Below are 22,816 nucleotides of genomic sequence, written 5' to 3' on the forward strand. Positions count from 1 at the left end.
AGCCGGACGCACAGTTTGCTTGACTTGCTTTTTCAGTGAAGGTGCAGCTTTAATAAACTAGCTTCTCACAACGCATCAAGGCCTCTCCCATAGATTCACTTATATGCGAAGGCAAGGATGGCGCCCGGGGCGGCCCCCTCCCACTGAGGCAGGGGCGGTCCGGGAACCCCTGGCGGCGGTGAGGGGCCGGCAACAAAGGCACCGACTGTAAAGAGGCGCGAGGAAAGCTCCACAAGCAAGAGCAACAATAAGTCGCCAGCGTGCGAGCGCGGGTTCCTCAGGCCTCGGGCGGTGGGCTTGCGCTTCACAGCGGACACGGCCCCCGCCCGGCTCCCGAGACTTCCGGGCCAGATGGGGCGGCCTTCCCGGAAAAGCCTCCGCGGAGGCCCCTGCTCCCTGGCCGTAAGACCGCAACGCGCCGTTTTCAGGTCTGGTACCCCTCCCCCATCTCCAACCGGAAACGCCCTGCCGTCCCAGAGGCGCGCCTCTGCGGCGCACGCGCACTCAGTCACTTAGCAACGTCGGCTCTCCCTGCCCGGAGCCCAGCAACAGCGGAGCGCCCAGCCCGCAACCAATCACCGCCGGCCTCGTCTTCACCCACCTCACCAATCAGCGCCGGCGCCGCAAGGAAGTTTCCAGAGCTTTCGAGGACGGTTCCCTCAACTTGAATTCATCCGCCTGATAACTTTACTACTTTTTCCTAAAGGAGGAGAAGGACAGCCTGGAATAGAGAGGAAAAGAATTTTTAGGGCCCCTTTTCCAGATTCTGAGGAGTTTGGGGCTTACTTGGAAGGATCTAACTGCGTCGCGGGAGGTGCGGCCGAGAGAACTATTTTCAGTGGCGCACGGACACGGCGGCTACGTAGGAGTGATTAGCCCACAACAGACGTTGCATAAATTTCAGCTCCGCCTAGCCGGAACTTGCAGACGCGCCAGACGTTGTAGGGGCTGTGTCGTTGTTGAGGAGACTCGACGGGTTTGGACTTGCGGTATTTTCGCACTCGCTAACAGGTACTGGCCCGCAGCCTTCGAGACCTGGCGGGGGCCGGGGTTGGAGGGAGGGCGGTGCTGAGGGGACTGAAGTGAGAGGAAACTGGCCGGGTCTTGGGCTGGGTGCGCCTTGGTGGGGGGAGGGGAGGAGCTGACGCGGCGTCGCGTCGCCGGGCCTTTCCGGAAGGTGGGCCTTGTTTACGTGAAGGGAGCGGGGGCAGTTGGCGCGCGCGGAGAGGGGCCAACAGACGCTTAACCGATGGCGGTTCCATCGTGTCTGTTTCAGAGGGGGAAGGCGGAAAAAAGGTAGTGTGACTTCTGGAAACCTTTTCATTTCGAATCGCAACACAGATGTCGCTTACCAGCTCCGTTTAAAAGGGAATTTTTATTTTCCGTGTCCTGTGGGTTTTTTTAAAATTTTATTTTAGGTGCTATGCTTAAGTTTTGGGGAAATTCTGGGGTTAAAGGAAGAAAGCTCTGGATGGTAAATTTACAAAGCACTTTCGATACTACAGTATAAGTTGAAGCCTTGACTAAATTAAAATTTCGTATTTAGCCCTGGCCGGGTGATTCGGGTGATTGGGAACCCCGTACACCAAAAAAGGATGGTGGGCTCGAGCCCAGGGGTTCGAATGGCTGTTTCTCTGCTTTACTCTCCCCCACCTTCCTTTCTCTCTAAAACTCAACAAAAAATACACAATTGGGTAATGATTAATTTTTTTTTTTTGGCCTTTTAAAAGGAAATAATTGCCCTAGCCGGTGGTTAGAACGTCCGCCTGCGGACTGAAGGGTCTCGGGTTCCAATCTGGTCAAAGGGACTAGAGCAAGAACCTCTGTTGCAGAGTGGATCCCTGCCGGATTGGGGCGCGGGGCGGGAGGCAACAGATAGATGTGTCTGTCTCAGATGTTCTGTCTCTTCTCCCGCCCTTCCACACTCAAAAAAAAAAAAATTTTTTTTTTTTCACTGTGCCACAAAATCTTTTTTGTGGTTAATGCTCACTCAAGGATATTTTTCCTAGTGTTTTTCAGAGAGCGTGGAAGGAGGGGGGAGATCAGTGTATCCTAACCAGGAATCCTCCCTTCGGTGCAGAGGCCAACAGTAACCACTGAGCCAAACCGGCCAGGGCAGGGTTAAATTTTTTTTTTTTTTTAAGGAATGTTGGGTTGATTAACTTGTCTAGTTTTATAAAAATTGGAGGTTTGTGAGAGATGTAGATGGTTTAAAGCATTTGGAAGAAGAGTTAAGTTTTGAAGAATTGATTAGATATAAAAGTAATAAATGTAAAGATCCTGAAATAATATACTAACTTCTGCTTTTTGAACTCTAGGTCAAAATGCAAATCTTCGTGAAGACCCTGACCGGCAAGACCATCACCCTGGAGGTGGAGCCCAGTGACACCATTGAGAATGTTAAAGCCAAGATCCAGGATAAGGAAGGCATCCCCCCTGACCAGCAGAGGCTCATCTTTGCAGGCAAGCAGCTGGAAGATGGCCGCACTCTTTCTGATTACAACATCCAGAAAGAGTCCACCCTGCACCTGGTCCTGCGTCTGAGGGGTGGTATGCAGATCTTCGTGAAGACCCTGACCGGCAAGACCATCACCCTGGAGGTGGAGCCCAGTGATACCATTGAGAATGTGAAGGCCAAGATCCAGGATAAGGAAGGCATCCCTCCCGACCAGCAGAGGCTCATCTTTGCAGGCAAGCAGCTGGAAGATGGCCGCACTCTTTCTGATTACAACATCCAGAAAGAGTCTACCCTGCACCTGGTCCTGCGTCTGAGGGGTGGTATGCAGATCTTCGTGAAGACCCTGACCGGCAAGACCATCACCCTGGAGGTGGAGCCCAGTGATACCATTGAGAATGTGAAGGCCAAGATCCAGGATAAGGAAGGCATCCCTCCCGACCAGCAGAGGCTCATCTTTGCAGGCAAGCAGCTGGAAGATGGCCGCACTCTTTCTGATTACAACATCCAGAAAGAGTCTACCCTGCACCTGGTCCTGCGCCTGAGGGGTGGTATGCAGATCTTTGTGAAGACCCTGACCGGCAAGACCATCACCCTGGAGGTGGAGCCCAGTGATACCATTGAGAATGTGAAGGCCAAGATCCAGGATAAGGAAGGCATCCCTCCCGACCAGCAGAGGCTCATCTTTGCAGGCAAGCAGCTGGAAGATGGCCGCACTCTTTCTGATTACAACATCCAGAAAGAGTCCACCCTGCACCTGGTCCTGCGTCTGAGGGGTGGTATGCAGATCTTCGTGAAGACCCTGACCGGCAAGACCATCACCCTGGAGGTGGAGCCCAGTGATACCATTGAGAATGTGAAGGCCAAGATCCAGGATAAGGAAGGCATCCCTCCCGACCAGCAGAGGCTCATCTTTGCAGGCAAGCAGCTGGAAGATGGCCGCACTCTTTCTGATTACAACATCCAGAAAGAGTCCACCCTGCACCTGGTCCTCCGTCTGAGGGGTGGCTGTTAATTCTTCAGTTTTGCATTCATAGTGCCAGTGATGGCACTACTGCATTCTAGCCATTTGCCCCAATTTAAGTTTAGAAATTACCAGTTCAGTAATAACTGAATCTGTTCAAAATGTTAATAAAAGTTTTGTTGCATGGTAGCATATTTGGTGTCTGTCGTCATGAAATTATGTAGTGATGTGGGGATTCCTAACTGGTTAAAATGGTGTTTAAGGAAGGGATTTAATTTTGAGATTGTCAGTGACCAAAATTAAGTCAGGACTTTGGTAAGCATAGGGTGTGCCAAGGTATAGGAACTTGGTCTCAGTCTTAAATTACCAGTTAACTGGTGTGTGTTTTTCTTGCTCAGTAGTGTATTGCACTCAGTTGCTTCAGGTAGTGAAATGGAAACCTAATCCTGTCTGTCATATGTGAAGTCAAGAGCCAAGAATCAAGTGGAGCCCTTAAATTTGAAAGAAGGGCTGGCTGATGAGAAACATTGCATGAAAGAACTTAAGTTAAAAAGGTTCTGATCTAAGGCCACTTGCAGACACTGGTGTTTTAGGCAGCAAATGAAGGTGGGTCCTAACAACAATAAATCTTAATGACAGCTCTACATTATTATAAGGAGAAAGGTAAGATTGCAACAGCAAATGAAATTTTCTAATTTGGGACTTGATAAAAGTCTTCATTCTTATCTAAAGCTAACGCAAGCAGTTCTTACGCTGCCATACCAATAACACTAGGCAGTATATTTCTCATACCAAGAAGAGAATTTTTTAAAATACATTTCATTGATTTTTTACAGAGAGGAAGGGAAAGGGATAGAGAGAAACATCTATGAGAGCGAGACATCCACATCAGATGCCTCCTGCACACTCCCTACTGGGGATGTGCTTACAATCAAGGTATGTGCCCTTGACTGGAATCATCCTGGGACCCTTCAGTCCGCAGGACGACTCTATCCACTGAGCCAAACTGGTTAGGGCCGGAAAGAGTATTTTGAGGGAATAAGAATCTTTGGATTCTTACAGTGCTTTTTTAGGTTCTCAGCCTCTTTCCCCTTTACAATTTCCTGTAGTGTAACCAGTGATATGGTGGTTTCTCAACTTGGAACAAAATTGGTGTGTGTGTGGGTGATGGGGAGGTGTCCAGAGGTGCATTGTTGAAATACACAAAGCCAAGCATCAGGCCTAGAAATACACCTTGGTAGTCCAGGTGTACCTCAGAATGACTTGGGGCTTAATTTTAGGAATTCTACCTTAGCAACAAACATTTTGAGCATAAAAATTTTGGAGTACTTAACTCTGGGTTTCTTAACACTGGAGATAGCACTTATATATCAAACCCTTGGGAGTGGTAATGATAAAATCAAGCCTTTAAAAAAAGCCTGCCAGCCTGGCTGATGTGGCTCACTGGTTGAGCATCAACTCATGAATCAATAGGAACCGGGTTTAGTTCCCTGCCAGGGCACATACCCAGGTTGCAAGAGGCAGCTGATCAGTGTCTCTCCCATTGATGTTTCTATCCCTCTTAAAAAGACATTTTTGTTGATTTCGGAGAGGAAGGGGGAGAGAAACATGAATGATGAGAGAATCATTGATTAGCTGCCTCCTGCATGCCCCCTACTGGGGATTGAGCCACAAGCACCCCCCCCTCCACACACACCACACACTACACACACACACACACACACTACACACACACACACACACACACACACACACACACACGCCCTTGACCGGAATCAAACCTGGGGCCCTTTGGTCTGCAGGTCAGTGCTCTGTCCATTGAGCCAAACAGCTAGGGCAGAACTTTTTTTTAAAAAACACCTTCCTGCCCTGGCAGGTTTGGCTCAGTGGATAGAGCGTCGGCCTGCAGACTCAAGGGTCCCAGGTTCGATTCCGGTCAAGGGCATGTACCTTGGTTGCGGGCACATCCCCAGTAGGGGGTGTGCAGGAGGCAGCTGATTGATGTTTCTCTCTCATCGATGTTTCCAACTCTATCCCTCTCCCTTCCTCTCTGTAAAAAATCAATAAAATATATTTAAAAATAAAAAAAAAATAAAAAACACCTTTCTTAGATTTGAGGAAGTTGACCTCTAGTCCCATTGATCATTACACAGTTGGTTAACTTGCTGAATGCTTAGTTCCTGTTAGGGGGGAACCAAGGATTGGAATCCAATAAGTGTCCTGTCAACTCAAGACAGCTCATGAAGTCCATGAAATTACATTGGGTTTCTTCCCCTTCAGAATGCCCAAACTAGTGCTTTTATTAAGCAGGTTTTTTGCTGAATATGCAATAAAATAATTGGAAAAACAGACCTTTGGATAGTAAAGCTGGGTTTTGGGGGTTTTTTATATTTTATTTTTTTACAGAGAGGGAGGGAGAGGGATAGAGAGAAACATCCATGAGAGAGACATCGATCAGCTGCCTCCTGCACACCCCCTACTAGGGATGCAACCAAGGTACATGCCCTTGACCATAGAACCTGGGACTTCAGTCCACAGGCTGACGCTCTAGCCCAGGGGTGGGCAAACTTTTTGACTCAGGGGCACAATGGGTTCTTAAACTGGACCGGCGGGCTGGAACAAAAGCATGGATGGAGTGTTTGTGTGAGCTAATATAAATTCAAAGTAAACATTACATAAAAGGGTATGGTCTTTTTTTTTTTTTTTTTTTTTTTAGTTTTATTCATTTCAAACGGGCCGGATCCGGCCCGCGGGCTGTAGTTTGCCCACGGCTGCTCTAGCCATTGAGCCAAACTGGTCAGGGCTAAAGCTGGATTTTTTTCTATTCTTTTTTATATTGATTTTTTACAGAGAGGAAGGGAGAGGGATAGAGAGTCAGAAACATCGATGAGAGAGAGACACCGATCAGCTGCCTCCTGCACACCCCACTGTTGATGTGCCAGCAACCAACGTACATGCCCTTGACCGGAATCGAACCTGGGACCCTTGAGTCCGCAGGCCGACGCTCTATCCACTGAGCCAAACTGGTTAGGGCTAAAGCTGGATTTTTAAAGATTGTTCTTCCCCTGGCTGGTGTGGCTGACCCATTGTCCCTTACACTGAAAGGTCACAGGTTCGCTTAGTTCCCAGTCAGGATATGTACAGAAGGCAATGGATTGATGTTTCCCTATCACATTGTTTCTTCTTCTAAAGGTTCATGTTTAAAAAAATGGTTTGGCTCAGTGGATAGAGCGTCGGCCTGCGGACTGAAGGGTCCCAGGTTCGATTCCGGTCAAGGGCATGTACCTGGGTTGCGGGCACATCCCCAGTAGGAGATGTGCAGGAGGCAGCTGATCGATGTTTCTCTCTCTTCAATGTTTCTAACTCTCTCCCTCTCTGTAAAAAAATCAATAAAATATATTAAAAATAATAATAAAAAAATGGTCTTTTTCACATTTTTTGTTAACACTAATAAAAGCCTTGATTAATAAACTTGAAAAATAGGCCCTGGCTGGGCAGCTCAGTTGATTATAGCATATATACCAAGGTTTCCGGTTTGATTCCTGGTCACATACAAGAATCAATGAATACATGAATGGAACAACAGATCGATGTTTCCAAAATAAAAATAAGTGGTTGAGCATTGACCCATGAACCAGGAGGTCACAGTTCAGGGCATGTGCCTGGGTTTCGGGCTCGATTCCTGGTGTGAGGTAAATGGGGGGGGGGGGGGGGCGGCGGGAGGAGGCAGCTGATCAATGATTCTCATTGATGTTTCTATCCTCTGAAATCAAATACATATACATTAAACATACACACACACACACTGAAGGGTCTCAGCTTCGGTTTCTGGTCAAGGACACATACCTGGATGGCAAGTTTAATCCCGGCCCTGTAACAGGTGTGTGCTGGAGGCAGCAAACGGATGTGTCTCCCTTCCCCTTCCCTCCCTCTCCCACTCTAAAAAACAATGGAAAAAAGGATCCTCACATGAGGATTAACAAAAAATCTATACTAATAAAAGGGTAATATGCTAATTAGACCAGGTCAACCTGCCATTTTCTGGACGTCCTATTCCCTTCTGGACAAAGCCATGGTGGTGGGGGCTGAGGAGAGGCAGTTAGGGGTGAGATCAGACTGGCAGTGGAGGGCAGTTGGGGGCCTAAACCGGCAGTCGGACATCCTCCAAGGGGGTCCCGGATTTGGGAGGATGCAGGCCAGGCTGAGGACACCCCACCCCTGCACTGGGCCTCTAGTATATAAATAAAAATATAGAGAATAAATGCATTTCACTGAATAGCATTTGGTTTGGGCAAATAGGACTTGCACAAATTGTGATTTCTACCAAATTTTCACTACTACTTGACATGCTAATGCAGTGGTTCTCAACCTTGGCTGCACATCCTCTGGAAATTCTGTTTCTTTGTTTACTAATGTTGTGGCCTCACCTCATAACAAAGAAACAGAATTTCTGGAGGCTGAGGCCCAGAAATCAGGATTTTAAAAAGATTCCCAGGTGATTCCAATGTGCAGCCAAGGTTGAGAACCACTGTGCTAATGGGTCTTGTGAAAAAGGGTTTCAGCTGTTCCTGTCTCTTAAGCCTTGGGATCTCTTCCATAGGAATCCCCAAAGGTATTAATGGGTCTTAGCCAATTCACCCTACACACAATTGAAATTTGAGCAAGGAAAAGGCTCTCCCTGTGTCTCAACCATCCCCAATTATAATCTTCATTGTCTACCTTCTACTTAGGAATTCATTAATATGTTCTATTTTTTTTCCCTCGCCCTTGATAATCCCCTGGCCTCCCCTACCCCCCAGTGTCTTATGTCCATTGGTTATGCTTATATGCATGCATACAAGTCCTTCGGTTGATCTCTTATCCCCCCTCTCCTGCCCCCCGCCCCCACCCTCCCCGGCCTTCCTGCTGTAGTTTGACAGTCTGTTCGAGGCAGCTATTTTTTTTTTTAATATATTTTATTGATTTTTTACAGAGAGGAAGGAAGAGAGATAGAGAGCTAGAAACATCGATGAGAGAGAAACATCGATCAGCTGCCTCCTGCACATCTCCTACTGGGGATATGCCCGCAACCCAGGCACATGCCCTTGACCGGAATCGAACCCGGGACCCTTCAGTCCGCAGGCCGACGCTCTATCCACTGAGCCAAACCGGTTTCGGCTAGGCAGCTATTTTTTTATGAACTTTCCTGAAAGGTGCCGGTGTGCTAAGTTGTGTTAAAAGAATGCTTGCTTGGCATGCTGAAAGCAAGACCCGGTAGCTTGATGCCACTCCAAGATAGAGTTTTTGCTAGTTCTTAGTGAAATGAAAAAATAAATGAGAACAGTACAGTGAATTATACATAAATTATGAAGTCCATTCAATTTAAAAGATTATACACCCTCTGTATAAAAGTGTTGCAGTATAATAAAATGATTCGGAGTGTGGCTCTGGAGACACGACTACTTGAGTTTAAATCTGGCTCCACTTACTGGCTTGTAACCATGAGCACACAAAAGAGTGGCCCCTGTTTAACATTGGTTCCTTGAGGAAGATAAGAGGGTTTAGGGAGATGTATTTAAACTATATTCTAGATATTTTCTTATGTGCAACCCGCAGGCTTCCAGGAGGCCTGAAGTCATTTGCAACATACCCTCAGTATTGTTCACAACATGCATCCCTGTCCAAGAGGCAGCAAAGTACTTCTATCCTGAAGTCAGATTATGCTCCCAAATTGGGTCGAGTTCCTGATTTATTATGCACAAGGCTCTGATTCATTCTCTCTGCATCTCCCAGGGCCTCCGGAAACTACATCTCATGAGACTTCCTGAACCTCAAGAGCCTTCATTTTAATTACACTTTGCTCATTCCTTAAATAATCTGAAAGGGCAAGTCATGGCTCCCTTTTAATTAGGCTCAGCGGACTCCAAGCTAAGACATGCTGATTTCTGGGAAAGTATATTGCACTCAGTGCAACAATAGTAACAGGGAAGTAAGTTTTGGGATTTTACTTTTTTCATACTTTCTTGATTCCATTCTAACTTTAGTGTCCTCCCCCCCCCCCTTTTTAAGGTAATTATTATTATTTTGTTGTTGTTGTCAGAAATTGAGTGGTAAAGTTTGCTTCTCATCTAGTAGGTATCAGCCAACCCCTATAATTTGTTCTAGAACCTACTTGTCTGACCACACAACGCCTACCACAACTCCTCTTAAGGAATACCTTTACTTTCAGAAATTTCTAACATCAATGTGTCCCAAACTTTGTCCTCCAAACATAACCACTGTAAAAAGGATGTTGTGGTCACAAGGGCTCAGGAAGCTATTACCTCCCTCCTGGGGACTTATGATATGCACTACTATATTCAAGGCTCCAAGAAGTTTTGCCTTAAAAGATTTTGTTTAATGTTGTTTAACGCACTGTTTTTCTTTCTTCTTCTTTTATTTTTTAACATATTTTTATTGATTTCAGAAAGAAAGGGAGAGGGAAAGAGAGATGGAAACACCAATGATGAGAGAGAATCATTGATCGGCTGCTTCCCCTCATTCCACACTGGGGGTGGAGCCCACAACCAGGGCATGTGCCCTGACCAGGAATCAAACCGTGGCCTCCTGGTTCATAGGTGAGCTACTGAGCCACGCTGGCCCGGCTAACCCAGTGTTTCTCAATTTCACTTTTTATTTAACCTTTTCTGTGAATGTCCCTCACATGTTGAGAAACACTGTTCCAGGCATGACCTCTCCCATCTCCCTGTCTAGCACTGTGGATTGCACATGGTTCCAGGCCTCTTTCAGGGCAAACTGTCTCACAACTGTAAACCTACTTTTTTTTTCCCCCACCCTGTATTTCATAGTACAGATATCTCACACTTTACCTATCTTGCTGATGGATAGGTAGAATGTTTTAAATTTTCACTGTTAAAATAATGCTGTAACATCCTTGTAAATTCTCTTATTGCTGTATCAAAGAATATGGAATTTTACAATTTGATTACTACAAAATTGCCTTTCAAAAAGATTGTACCACACACAGTGGAATATTATTCAGCTTTAAAAAGAAAGGAAATTCTGACACATGCTACAACATGGATGAACCTGGGAGATATGATGCTAAGTGGAATAAGCAACTCACAAAAGGACAAATACTGTATGATTTCACTTATATTAAGTATAGAGAATAATCAAATTTGTAGAGACAGAAAGTGGGATGGAGTTGCCAGAGTCTAGGGGAGGGGGAATAGGAAGTTGGTGTTTAATACATATGGAGTTTTAGTTTGGGATGATGGAAAAGTTCTGGAGATTATAGCAGTGATGATTACATTACAATGTGAATGTCCTAATGACACTGAACTGTACACTTAAAAAGGTTTAAAATGGCTCTTGCCAGTGTTTTTCAGTGTTTAGAGCATCAGCCCATGCACCAAGGGTTGTGGGTTCGATTCAGGTCAAGGGCAGGTACCTGGGTTGCAGGTTCGATTCCTGGCCCCAGTAGGAGCACATGCAAGAGGCAACAAATTGATGTCTCTCACATTGATGTTTCTCTCTCTCTATCTCTTTCTCTCTCTCTCTGATCTTCCCTCCCTCCCTTCCTCTCTTTAAAAATCAATGAAAAAAATATCCTTGGGTGAGGATTAACACCAACAAAAGTTAAAATGGTAAATTTTATATTATGTACCTTATACTACAATAATTTTTTTAAAACTACGCCAACATAAATTTCCATCAGTATGGCCTAAGAGTACCTAGCCTTTCATACCCTCATTAACATACATTATGAATCATTTCAATTTTGGATAATTTGAAGAGCAAAATTTTTTTTAAAGATTAATTTTAGGGACGGAGAGAAGGAGAGAAGGAAGAAGGGAAGGAGGGAGGGAGGGAGGGAAGGAGAGAGATTGATTTGTTGTTCCACTTATTTATTCACTAGAGGCCCAATGCACGAAATTCATGCACAGGGGTGGGGGTCCTCAGCCCGGCCTGCACCCTCTCCAATCCCAGGACCACGGGGCGTGCGGCTTGTCCCTCTCCCAGGCTGGACCACAGGCGCAGGTGCAGCCGCTGGTGCCCAGAACCGCAGGGCATGCGGCTTGTCCCTCTCCTGGGCCACAGCCTGGGTGGTCCTCATTCCTCTCTCCCCAGTGTTGTGTCTGAGCAGTTCTGGAGCAAGGGCATGAGGATGTGATGACCATTTGCATATTAGCTCTTTATTATATAGGATTGGTTGATTCTTGTATGTGTCCTGACCGAGGATGGAACCCACAACCTTGGCATATTGGAATGATGCTCTAACCAACTGAGTACCTGGCCAGGGGACACCTTATTGTTTTAATTTGCATGTTTCTGATTAACCTTATGAGATTAAGCACTATTTGTGTTTTTTTACATTAATTTGTATTGAGAATTACCTTTTCACACCTTTGCCCTTTTTATTATTAATTTGTAGGACCTCTTTATATTTTTTAAAAAGTAATAACTTATCTTTTATAATTGTGATAAATAGTGTCTTTGAGACTATTATCTCACTGTTTGTTTATGGTATCTTTTGTCAAAACAGAAGTTTTGAAACTGAAAGGGAATCTGGCAATCTTTTTCTGTATTACTTCTGGGTCCAAAAAATAAGTAAAAGTGTAAGGCTGTTGATAACTACAACACATTTTTTTAAGAAACAAAATCATCAATGTTTCTACACCCCTCTGGGTGAAGAGTGTTCCAGGAAGAGAAACATGCCCCCCACATGACTCCCAGATCATAATAGCATTCTTCCCCACAGGGATCAACAAACCAATGACAGATACTCTTTTATTTTCTCCTTAGAGAGGAAGGGAGAGGGAGAGAGAGAAACATCAATGATGAGAATCATTGATCGGCTGCCTCCTGCCAATCGAGCCTGCAACCCGGGTATGTGCCCTTGACCAGAATTGAACTCAGGACCCTTCAGTCTGCAGGCCGATGCTCTATCTACTGAGCTAAACCAGCCAGGGTGGTAGAGACTCTTTAAAGCCGTTAATTATCTAGTGATTAATGCATGGATTTTCAACTGGTGTGCTGCAAGAGGCACATTAGTGTGCTGCAAGAATTTTTAAAACATACAATACCTGATTATTTAGTCCAGGGCACTGACCTCTTTTCTCTTAGATTGTCAAATAAAAAAATGACAATAGCCAACACATAGCCATTCGGTATGAACAATTCAAAATTATATCTATTTTTTGTCAGATCAGCAAAAAATATAATATAGTTTTTGGTGTGCCACAGAATTTTAATAATTAGTTTATGTGTGCCATGAGATGGAAAACATTGGAAATCGCTGGATTATTGTAATGCCTATCTTAACTCCAGTGTCAATAGTGGCCTTGACAAATGCCTTTTATATCACATAACTATACTTTGCCAAGCATACTGAACACTATATAACCCCATGCTTCTTTTTGTATTTTTAAATATGTTTGCCTTGTTTAGAATTACTAGTAGCTTATTTTATTTATTTACTTACTTAATTACTTATTTACTTCAGAGAGAGTGGAAGGGAGGGGACAGACAGAGAGAAATATCGATGTGAGAGAGACACATCGATTGGTTGCCTCCTGCAGGAGCCCTGACTAGGGCCTGAGCCGAGGAGGAGCCTGCAACTGAGGCATGTGCCCTTGACCGGAATTGAACCTGGGACCCTTTGGTCTTCAGGCTGACCTCTATTCACTGAGCCAAACTGACTAGGGCAACTTTTATTTTTTTTACATGGAAATAGCTTAATTCGTATGTTTTATCTTGTTAAATAAACAATACAACACAACTTCATAATGTTTTAAAAATTCAGATAAGCTAGAATGGAAAAAAGAAGAAAATAAAATAACCTGAATAAATTACCTGAATTTCTACCAACTAGAGGTGACTATTGGTAACATACATTTTTCTTTAACGTACATTTTTTAAAAAGGGGCTCACATAATGTTTTATATCCTGCTTTTTCTACTTACTATGCATAGATATTATTTGTTAATAATTATAAATCTTCATTTAAAGAGCTGCACAACATTCTATTGTATGTATCATAATTTATTTAATCCATATGGATGGCACATTTGTAGGCAACTTCTTGGTCAACACCTTATGAATTCATTTTTTCACATTTTTGTCAAAAGATAAATAGCAAACTGGAAAAAATATTTACAACATATATAAGGGCTAATTTCTTTAATGTATAAGGAGTTTCTACAATATATATAAGAAACAGATTAGTAATCCAATAGGCTCCAGGTCAACAGCTGACATCAGAGGAACCCGATGGAAGGGGAAGCTCAGCAGAGCCAGGCGTCCATCCGCCTTGGTCCCCCTTACCCGGAGATGGATGGGAGCTTGCTGATGGGAGACATGGGCTAATTTCTGGATCAGTGGCTCTGCAGGCAGACAGAGCACAGGGGCCCGCCCTCCACTTCCTCAGTATGCGGCCCACACCTCCCAAACACTGGCCTTGGCGAATGCAGGTAACGCTCCCAATTTTCAGAACTGCTCTGTTCACCCTGAGTCAGAGTGTCAAGTAGTGACCACTGCATCCAGCAAAGGGGATGCACTAGCATTTGGGGGAGAAAAAGGCCTTTGGGACTTATCAGAGGACTTACTTCTAAGGCTAAATACGCTCTTGCGACCTTTCAACAAACGAAGCTTTCACCCCTTACTTGGTCGGGTTAGCTGGAAGCTTCCAGCACCTTCTGCTTGCCTCAGTTTCCTGTGAAGCAGCACCCCAGTCCCTCCCACCCCTGTGAAAGCTATTTTTCTGAGCGTCAGGCCTGCGTGTAATCGTATTTATTTATTTATTTTTACTGTTTGTCGGAAGGAGACTGGCAGCATCACTACTTAGTTATACTGCTAATTAAGCTCCAACCATTTGTATGGCACATAAGAAATAACACTGCTCACGTATACCGGAAAGCAGGTCAATGAAATGTGCACTTTAGCCTTTAGAGGCTAAAATGGCCTTCTCTCTTTTGCAGCCAGAAGCTCAGATGGCCTTTTAGGTAATCCTCCCCCCACCCCCCTCCTCCCCTGAGCCTTTCCTGGAAGCAGGTTGGCAGAGTTTGCTGGAACAATATGGCTCCTTGCCCCCACTGCGGCCAAGACCTAGAGAAAGGAGAAGGCCCTGAGGCCCCTGAAAGCATGACGAGGGGAGCGTAGACAAAGGGAGGCCTCCAGAGACAAGAAGGAAGAGGTTAAGGGGGCAAAAGTGGGGGCGGGAGGAGCCTGCACAGCAGCGTCTCGTCCTCTGCTCCTCGGGCCTCAGCCTCCCCTGAGCTGCTGGTGCCTCTGCTGTCTCAGACGCCTCTGTGCAGAACCCCCAGAACGCAGGTGGAGGCTCCTCTGGCTTCCAGTAATGTCTGATGACTCACTCTGCGTAGCTGCTCCCCTGCAGACTGACTGCAGCCACTTAAAATAGTTCACTAGTTTCCCTCTCAGCTCTGGCCTCTGCACTCCTGTTCCAGGCCGGAGCCTTACATCCTGGCTCCAAGCTCCGTGCCCTGGGCTCAGGTGAGCAGCGCCTGAAGTGGGTAGTCTAACATGGAAATTTATACTGACTCAAGGGACCTGTGCCTAAAGACATCCCACAAAGTAAATGCAACATCTGCACAGGCTCTTGGGTGGCCCCAAACCACAGAATGTAAGGGAGAAAAGGGTGGAAACCCAAACTTTCTGTGGGGCATGGTTGGGGAACACCCAGAAATAGGCGAATATCACCCCTTCCATGCGGAAAAGGTGAAGCCAAAAAGCGTTGTGTGAATTCAGGCCCAAAGCATCTCCTAAGTGTTAGGTCGCCAAAGGAGGAACGAACGGGCGTGTGCATGAGGCCAGAGTGGTGAGGGGTTACGAATTTATTCCATCTTCGATCTTCGACTGTCTGCATGCCAGGTGGCTGAGCCTGGATGGCTCCAGCCCCCAGGGACGGAGTTGGCGGTTTCTAAAGGGCGTTGGATGGCTTTATCTCGGCCGAGAAGTCTCTGCGCAGGTCCGTAGAGGAGATAATGGAATGTGGTCTCAGCAAGTGTCGTCTCAGCAAAAGGGAATGTCCATAGTGAAATGGCCTAAAGGTCCGTTCCCGGGGGAGGGGGCATCGATTCAGTTATTTGATCAGACCTAACACTAAGGAAATAAGTATGTTCTCTAAGCCCTAGAGCCTTAAATATTTGTGAAATAAAAGTGGTCTTTCTTACCCTGTGCCAATCGCTAAGGCTACCCAGACAAATATACTCAATCCTCGGGTAGAAACAGGGAAGTAAACAGACACTTATAATGTGGGTGATAAATACAATGATAGTCAAGGTCAAACAAGATGCTGAGTTAGCACATCTGCTGGGTGGGAGGGGCGTGCTGTTTTGAACTAGAAGATAAGATGGAGGAGTGGGCCTCTAGTCTTGCTTCCCCACCCATTGCCTTGGACATGGTGCCTACCTCTACCTCTGCAATGACTCAGGGCTCTGCTCCAGGCACACTTGGCGTCAAATCAGGGCATCCAGGCTGCCTGTGCTTGGGAGATGCTAAGAAAAACAGGTGGCTCCTGGCTGGCTCCTGGCAGTTGCCTACTCATTCCCCCTCAAAACAGCCAGCCTAGGGAATGACATTTTAGGGGTGAGTCCTCCTCGTGCTGCTTCTCTCTGGAGAGCGAAGTGTGAAAACATGACAGTGAGGAGTTCTCTTGTGAGGTGGGGAGCAGCTGGCTGTGTTTCCTCTCCTGGTCACCTGGCAAAAACCCAGGCCTGATGACTCCAATATCTGCCTTCTCCCTGCTTGCACCCAGCTGCTGGTGGTGGTGGGGGGGGTGGGAGGGGGGGGGTGTCCCACAGCTAAGGAGCCTGGTTTCACTTTAAATTCATGATTGCACAACTCAAAGGGATTCTGAACTCTGCCAGGCAATTTCACTCCATTAGCCTGAGACGCGATACGCTTTATTTTCTTTCTTCAACCTCCCCACCTGCCCCTTGACTCTCAGCTAGTGACCTTAACTGCACATTTTAAAAAAAATATATGTTTTTATTGATTTTTTAAAGAAAAAGACAGGAAGGGAGAGGGAGAGAGAAACATGGATCGGCTGCCTCCCGCACGCCCCCTACTGGGGACTGAGCCCACAACCTGGGCATGTGCCCCCACCAGGAATCAAACGGGCGATTTCTTGGTAAATGAAATGCTGCTCAACCAAGTGAGCCACGCCAGCCAGGGCGATCTCACTTCTTTGAGAAAGCGGGGTAATCAGGTTTCTCACACTTGGTCTGAAACTTGTCCAAATAGCATCTTTCATTGCATGTATCTGTGACCTGTAAACATACGCTCCCCTCCACAGACCTTTCCCTTAGTGCCCGCTTCCCGGCTTTCCTATATGACGAAACACCTCCAAAGGGTGGTCTGCACATTGTCTCAACGTCAACCTCTTCACTTTTATTTTCTGGATCTAGATTGTCTTTTAAAAAAGAAATTAAAAAGAAGAAGAAGAATTAAAACCTGGCTGGTGTGGCTCAATAGCTGAGTGTCAACCTATGAACCAGGAGGTCACAGTTCGATTCCTGTTCAGGGCACATGCCTGGGTTTTGGTCTCGATCCCTCATGGGGGACATGCAGGAGGCAACGGATCAATAATTCTCATCATTGATGTTTCTATCTCTCCCTCTCCCTTCCTCTTTGAAATCAATATAAGTATTTTTTAAAAAAATAGAAATAAAACACCAGTTATGGTTGGGCTTACAGTTTAAAAATGGCTTCCTCCTCAATCCCCTCTAAAAGATCGTAAATGAGTAAGAGAGGTGTAAACCTTCCAGGACAAAGAGAGTAGAAGACCAGGCAGAGAGGCGTGGCCAGAAGTGTGTGCGCCATAGACAGAGGATGACACTGATAACGCAGGAGAGAAGCTGAGACCTCAGTGCCCTGGGGACCCACAGACAGATGAGACCCTGCTAACCACGGGGAATGAAGTGGACATCTGAGTACTAGACTTTGGGAACCATGGCATCACCCTAGGGGGATGCTTAAGCAAGCCCCATCCATGTACCGGACATTTGAGGAAAACCTCTGCCTGGAAAGGCAGGAACACACACACACACACACACACACACACACACACACACACACCCCAAAACTGAGATAAGAAGAGACAACACAGAGGAACACAGAAAACTCCGATGCACGAATTTTCCCATTCTCTCTCTAACTCTGGCCCTAGCCCTGGGTTAGGCAGTGTGAGTCCTGAAGCATCCAGGCCGGGAGCAGACCTGGCTGACAACTTTTCTCTTCAGAGAGAAGCTTTAGTAGAAATGAGGCGGGTCCTGGTAACCCTAGGGCTCCAGGGGAGGGTCTAACACTCAAATCTAAACGATTCTTTATTACTTCCACGATAAAGTCTAAATTTGAGTGACATTTCTGAAATTTCCTAAACCAGTGATGGTGAACCTTTTGAGCTCGGCGTGTCAGCATTTTGAAACACCCTAACTTAACTCTGGTGCCGTGTCACATATAGAAATTTTTTGATATTTGCAACCATAGTAAAACAAAGACTTGTATTTTTGATATTTATTTTCTATATTTAAATGCCATTTAACAAAGAAAAATCAACCAAAAAAATGAGTTCGCGTGTCAGAGGTGACACGCCATAGGTTCGCCATCACTGTCCTGAACTCTTGTTTCAAACTCTTGCCCCTGGTTCTTTACTCAACTTGCCGTCTCTCTGCTGTGGCCCGAATATTTGCGTGTCCCCCAGATTCTAATGTGGAAACCTAACAGCCAGATGTGATGGTACTAGGAGGTGGGGCCCTTGGGAGTTGTTTAGGGCAGGAAGGTGGAGGCCTCAGGCATGAGATTAGCGCCTATAAAAGAGGAAGCAGCAAGAAGGTGCCCGGCCCGGCCGTGAACCAGGAAGAGGGTCCTCACCAGTGTGGAGCCATGCTGGTGCCCTGACCTTGGACTTTCCAGCCTCCAGAGCGATGAGAAATACGTTTCTGTTGTGTATAAGCTGCCCAGTCTGTGGTTCATTATAGCGACCCAAACAGACTAAGACACCTTCAGAAGTAGAACCCAGCCCACCCTTCCCTTCCCAGGCCTGAACCACGCCCCAGGCAGTGGCAGCAAACTTTCCTCAGCCTCTGGAGGCCTAGGAGAGGGACAGACGCTATCAAAGGAAACTGCAGCAAGAACAAGTTATGTAGGACAAGCACGTCAAACTCGCCACCCGCAACGAACATTTTTGCAGCTCAGCCAATATAACGGTCTGTAAGAAACGTTTTAATAAAAATTTCATAACTTAATTTTTATACTATCCTGTTATACATAATTATTAATAACGAACTACAACGTGCGCTAATGACTGATGACTATCATCGTGTTGCATTCATTTCCCTTAGCGCCTTATGCGCAGGCACACCATTTCTCTCCACTAATACCAGCAGCGAATATTTTAGCTGCCAATGGCCATGCCATTAGTCTTGGACTGACTTGTTTGGTGTGCGCAACAGGAAGTATTTGGGAGAACAAGAAAAATAGGTTTATTTGCGTTACGCTTATTAATTTGTGCAGGTATTCAGCATCTGGTAAGTTAATGTTCAAGAAAAAATATTACTCTGGAGTAATGTTTATTAAAATGTTCTATTATTTTATGTTAACAATGACTTACTTATTTCAACCCTTTGAATTCAGGATGTCTCTATAGAAATAAGCCTACATTTCTATGAAAATCGAAGCTTTTGTTTTTTTGCAGCCCACATACACTTACACCTTGTTTATTTGGCCCGTGTTAGCCTTTGAGTTTGACATGCTTGATGTAGGACCTTAAAAGCCAGGGATACACATATTGTGTGATTCCATTCACATGACACCCTGGAAATGGCAAATCTACAAGAGCAGAGATCAGATCAGCGGTTATCAGAGCATGGCAGTCATGGAGGGGAGGGCAAAGGGGCCCAGAGAGCATTTTGGGGTGAAGAAAATGCTCTGTATCTTGATAGCTGTGGTGGTAATACAATTATATACACGTTTGTCAGAAGTTTATTTTATTTTATTTTTTTAAAAGGGAGAGTGAGAGAGAAACATCAATGGGCTGCCTCCTCCATGCCTCCCACCAGGGATTGAGCTGTGTGCCCCGATTGGAATCAAACTGGCAGTCCCCAGATGCATGGGCCGATGTCCAACCAACTGAGCCACACTGGCAGGGGTTGTCAAAAGTTTTTGAACTGTCAGTGTTTTTTAAAGGGGGTCATTAGACTACAAAAAAACTTCCTGGGGGTAAGAGATCAACCAAAGGATTTATATGCATGCACAGATGACACAGTGGGCGGGGGGGAGCGGGGAGTTTGAGGGCATGTGCTGGGGGGTGGGGACTGTCGGGGAGAGGCCAATGGGGGGAAAAGGAGAGTTATGTAATACTTTAAACTATACAAAATTTAAATTAAAAAAATAAACTTCCTTTTCCCCTCCTCTTTCTCCTCCCTCTTTGTAAAAGAGAGATGAAAAAGCAAAGGGCCATCAGAATGTCTGGGTTCAAATCCCACTGCCATCACGTGCAATGTGCAAAACAAACGGAGACTTCATCTCTGACTCTCCCCCCTTCTCTGAAGTGGAGATTCCAAAGGGATGACCTGGCAGGGTGGAGGTAAGGATTAAAAAAAGAGAAGAACCCTAACCGGTTTGGCTCAGTGGGTAGAGCGTCGGCCTGCGGATCGAAGGGTCCTGGGTTCGATTCCGATCAAGGGCATGTAACTTGGTTGCCGGCACATCCCCAGTTGGGAGTGTGCAGGAGGCAGCTGATGGATGTTTCTCTCTCATCATGTTTCTAACTCTCTATCCCTCTCCCTTCCTCTCTATAAAAAAAATCAATAAGTTAAAAAAAAGAGAGAGAAGAAAAAAGCCCATAAAGCGCCCGGCTTTGCCTGGAGGGCGGTGCCGCCTGTGCCCACCCCGTGGTGCACCCGCTCCGTAGGAGGGAGGCAGAGGGCACGGGCTCTGGTATCCCCACTGTCACTTGGGGAGAACAGAGGGCATTAGGAGGGCGCCCCGCGGTCCTCCCAGCCTCAACCAGGACCACCGACCACCGGCTCGCGCGGCCCGGGGAGGGCGAGTCCGGATAGTCACTTAGGAAGGGGGCGGGCCTCGCTTGGGCGGGAGAAGGGCGCGGGGAACTGAAAGGGGGGGCGTGGCTGAGGGGAGGCGGCGCGGGGAGCGGGAGGCGAGGAGGGGGAGGCGGGGGAGGGGGAGGCGGCGCGGGGAGGGGGAGGGGCGGGGAGGGGGAGGCGAGGAGGGGGAGGCGGCGCGGGGAGGGGAGGCGAGGGGGAGGCGGGGAAGGGGGGGGGGGGGAAGGGGGGCGAGGAGGGGGAGGCGGCGCGGGGCGGCGGGGCGCGGGGAGGGGGGAGGGGGCGGAGGGGGCGGGGGAGGCGGGGAGGGTAGGCGCGGAGGGGGAGGCGGGGAGGGGGGCGGGGGAGGGGGAGGGGGAGGCGGGGAGGGGGGAGGCGAGGAGGGGGCGGCGAGGAGGGGGAGGCGGCGCGGGGAGGGGGAGGCGGGGAGGGGGAGGCGGCGCGGGGGGGGGAGGCGAGGAGGGGGAGGGCCGGCGCGGGGAGGGGGGGCGGAGGAGGGGGGAGGGGGGGGCGGCGCGGGGAGGGGGAGGGAGGCGAGGAGGGGGGAGGCGGGGGAGGGGGGAGGCGAGGAGGGGGAGGCGGCGCGGGGAGGGGGAGGCAGAGGAGGGGGAGGGGGAGGCGGCGCGGGGAGGGGAGGCGGCGCGGGAGGGGGAGAGGCGCGGAGGCGGGAGGCGGGGAGGGGAGAGGCGAGGAGGGGGAGGGCGGCCGCGGGGAGGGGGGAGGCGAGGAGGGGGGAGGCGGGAGGGGGAGGCGGGGAGGGGGAAGGCGGCGCGGGGAGGGGGAGGCGAGAGGGGAGGCGCGCTGGGGAGGGGAGGCGAGGAGGGGGGAGGCGGGGAGGGGGAGGCGAGGAGGGGGAGGCGGCGCGGGGAGGCGGCGCGGGGAGGCGGCGCGGGGCGGGCGCGGCGGCCGGCCTCCGCACCCCAAGCATCGTCCCCGGTGCTGGACCGCGGGCTCTTCGGCTGGACCTGCACGCAGCCCGATCTTCCTGGTTTCAGTCCAGCTACCGGATGCATCCCTGCCCGGACGCCTGGTCGTGGTCCTGGTCTTCGTCGCCGGTTCTGACCGGCCCTGTTCCGATCTGTAGGCCTCAGTCTGTGTCTGGACGGCGTCGCGCTCCTCTCCTGGCCCATCTCTATCTCAGTTCACCTGCCTCCGACTTTTCCTCTGCTCCGGGCTCCCGGCTGGTAGAACATCCCTTCTCCCGCCTCCGCGTGTCCGTTCTCCAAGAGCCGGGGCTGCTGAACCGCCCAGCCCAGCGCCAGGCTGGGGACACCCCCGAGGCTCGGGTTCCAGCCCCAGGCTCGGGTCCCGGAGCTGGCCGGGCCTGGCTGTGGCTATTCTGGGTGCTGGAGGAAAGCACCCGCCCCGGGGCCTGGCCGAGCACAGCCTGTGGGCCTGTGGGACTCAGAGCCTCACGGGGGCGGCGTGGGAAGAGGCAGCGCCCTGCTGAGAGCAAGACTTCCCCGGGCCAGGCAGCCGTGAGAACCAGCAGGCCTTTGGCCTCCTACTCTCCAGGGTGTGCCCTTGGCCTGTGGCTGGGGGAGCCCCAAGTGCCCCTGCCTCTCCGAGGACCAAGCCCACCTCAGCTGGCATTTTTTTCTCTATGAGCGGATTCATATCCCTCTGTCTCCCTTGTAACAGGACACCTGTCAAGCCTACTAAGCTGGTCTTTCCTTCCTCCCTCCCTCCCTCCCTCCCTCCCTCCCTCCCTCCCTCCCTCCCTCCCCTCCCTCCCTCCCTCCCCTCCCTCCCTCCTTCCTTCCTTCCTTCCTTCCTTCCTTCCTTCCTTCCTTCCTTCCTTCTTTTCTCACCTGAGTATATTTTTCCCATTGCTTTTCAGTGAGAGTGGAAGGGAGGGAGGGAGGGAGGGAGGGAGAGAGAGAGAGAGAGAGAGAGAGAGATCTATGTAAGAGAGACACCAGGTACATGCCCCTTGACCTGAGACACTTCAGTGTGCAGGCGGAGGCTCTAACCACTGAGCAACCCACCAGGGCTAAGCTGGCCATTGCTGTCTCCTTCCTGGCAGTCTCAGACACAAACTGTTCAGGGAGGCTACATCTGGCCAGGACACATGGCCCTTCCAGACTCTGTATCAAGTGTTTCCCCCACTATCTGAAAGTAGAGCATTTCTATGAAACTTTTGTAAGCTGAAATGGTGTAAAGTGAAGAAGCAAGTACCATTAACTTATATGGAAAATCTTTTGAGGGTTCCCAGATCCCAAAAATAACCTGCCAAATCACACCAACTATGCTTAATCATGCCCGGTTTTATGCTAGGCATCAACACTCTTATGAGCTCTCGTAGGCTTTTTGGTACCTTAGGACACATCT

General features: G+C 48.3%; 1 protein-coding gene and 1 non-coding gene across 2 annotated transcripts; one reads left to right on the forward strand and one right to left on the reverse strand.

Annotated features, from left to right (window-relative positions):
* The first annotated feature begins 854 nt into the window (after positions 1 to 854).
* On the forward strand, positions 855 to 3,613 carry UBB (ubiquitin B). The gene is made up of 2 exons (XM_036296278.1): positions 855 to 1,011; positions 2,319 to 3,613. The coding sequence occupies exon 2, from the start codon at positions 2,325 to 2,327 to the stop codon at positions 3,468 to 3,470; it is 1,146 nt and encodes a 381-aa protein (XP_036152171.1). The 5' UTR covers positions 855 to 1,011; positions 2,319 to 2,324; the 3' UTR covers positions 3,471 to 3,613.
* Positions 3,614 to 14,211: 10,598 nt separating this feature from the next.
* On the reverse strand, positions 14,212 to 14,339 carry LOC118649422. The gene has a single exon (XR_004965652.1). It is a non-coding gene; the product is annotated as a small nucleolar RNA SNORA19 (small nucleolar RNA).
* Positions 14,340 to 22,816: the final 8,477 nt, after the last annotated feature.

Source organism: Myotis myotis, unplaced genomic scaffold (assembly GCF_014108235.1).
Source record: "Myotis myotis isolate mMyoMyo1 unplaced genomic scaffold, mMyoMyo1.p scaffold_m19_p_29, whole genome shotgun sequence".
Taxonomy (NCBI): Eukaryota; Metazoa; Chordata; class Mammalia; order Chiroptera; family Vespertilionidae; genus Myotis; species Myotis myotis.

What these genes read in the sequence shown, in the direction of transcription:
- UBB (XM_036296278.1), top strand. Translation starts at nt 2,325, where the DNA reads ATGCAAATCTTCGTGAAGACCCTGACCGGCAAGACCATCACCCTGGAG.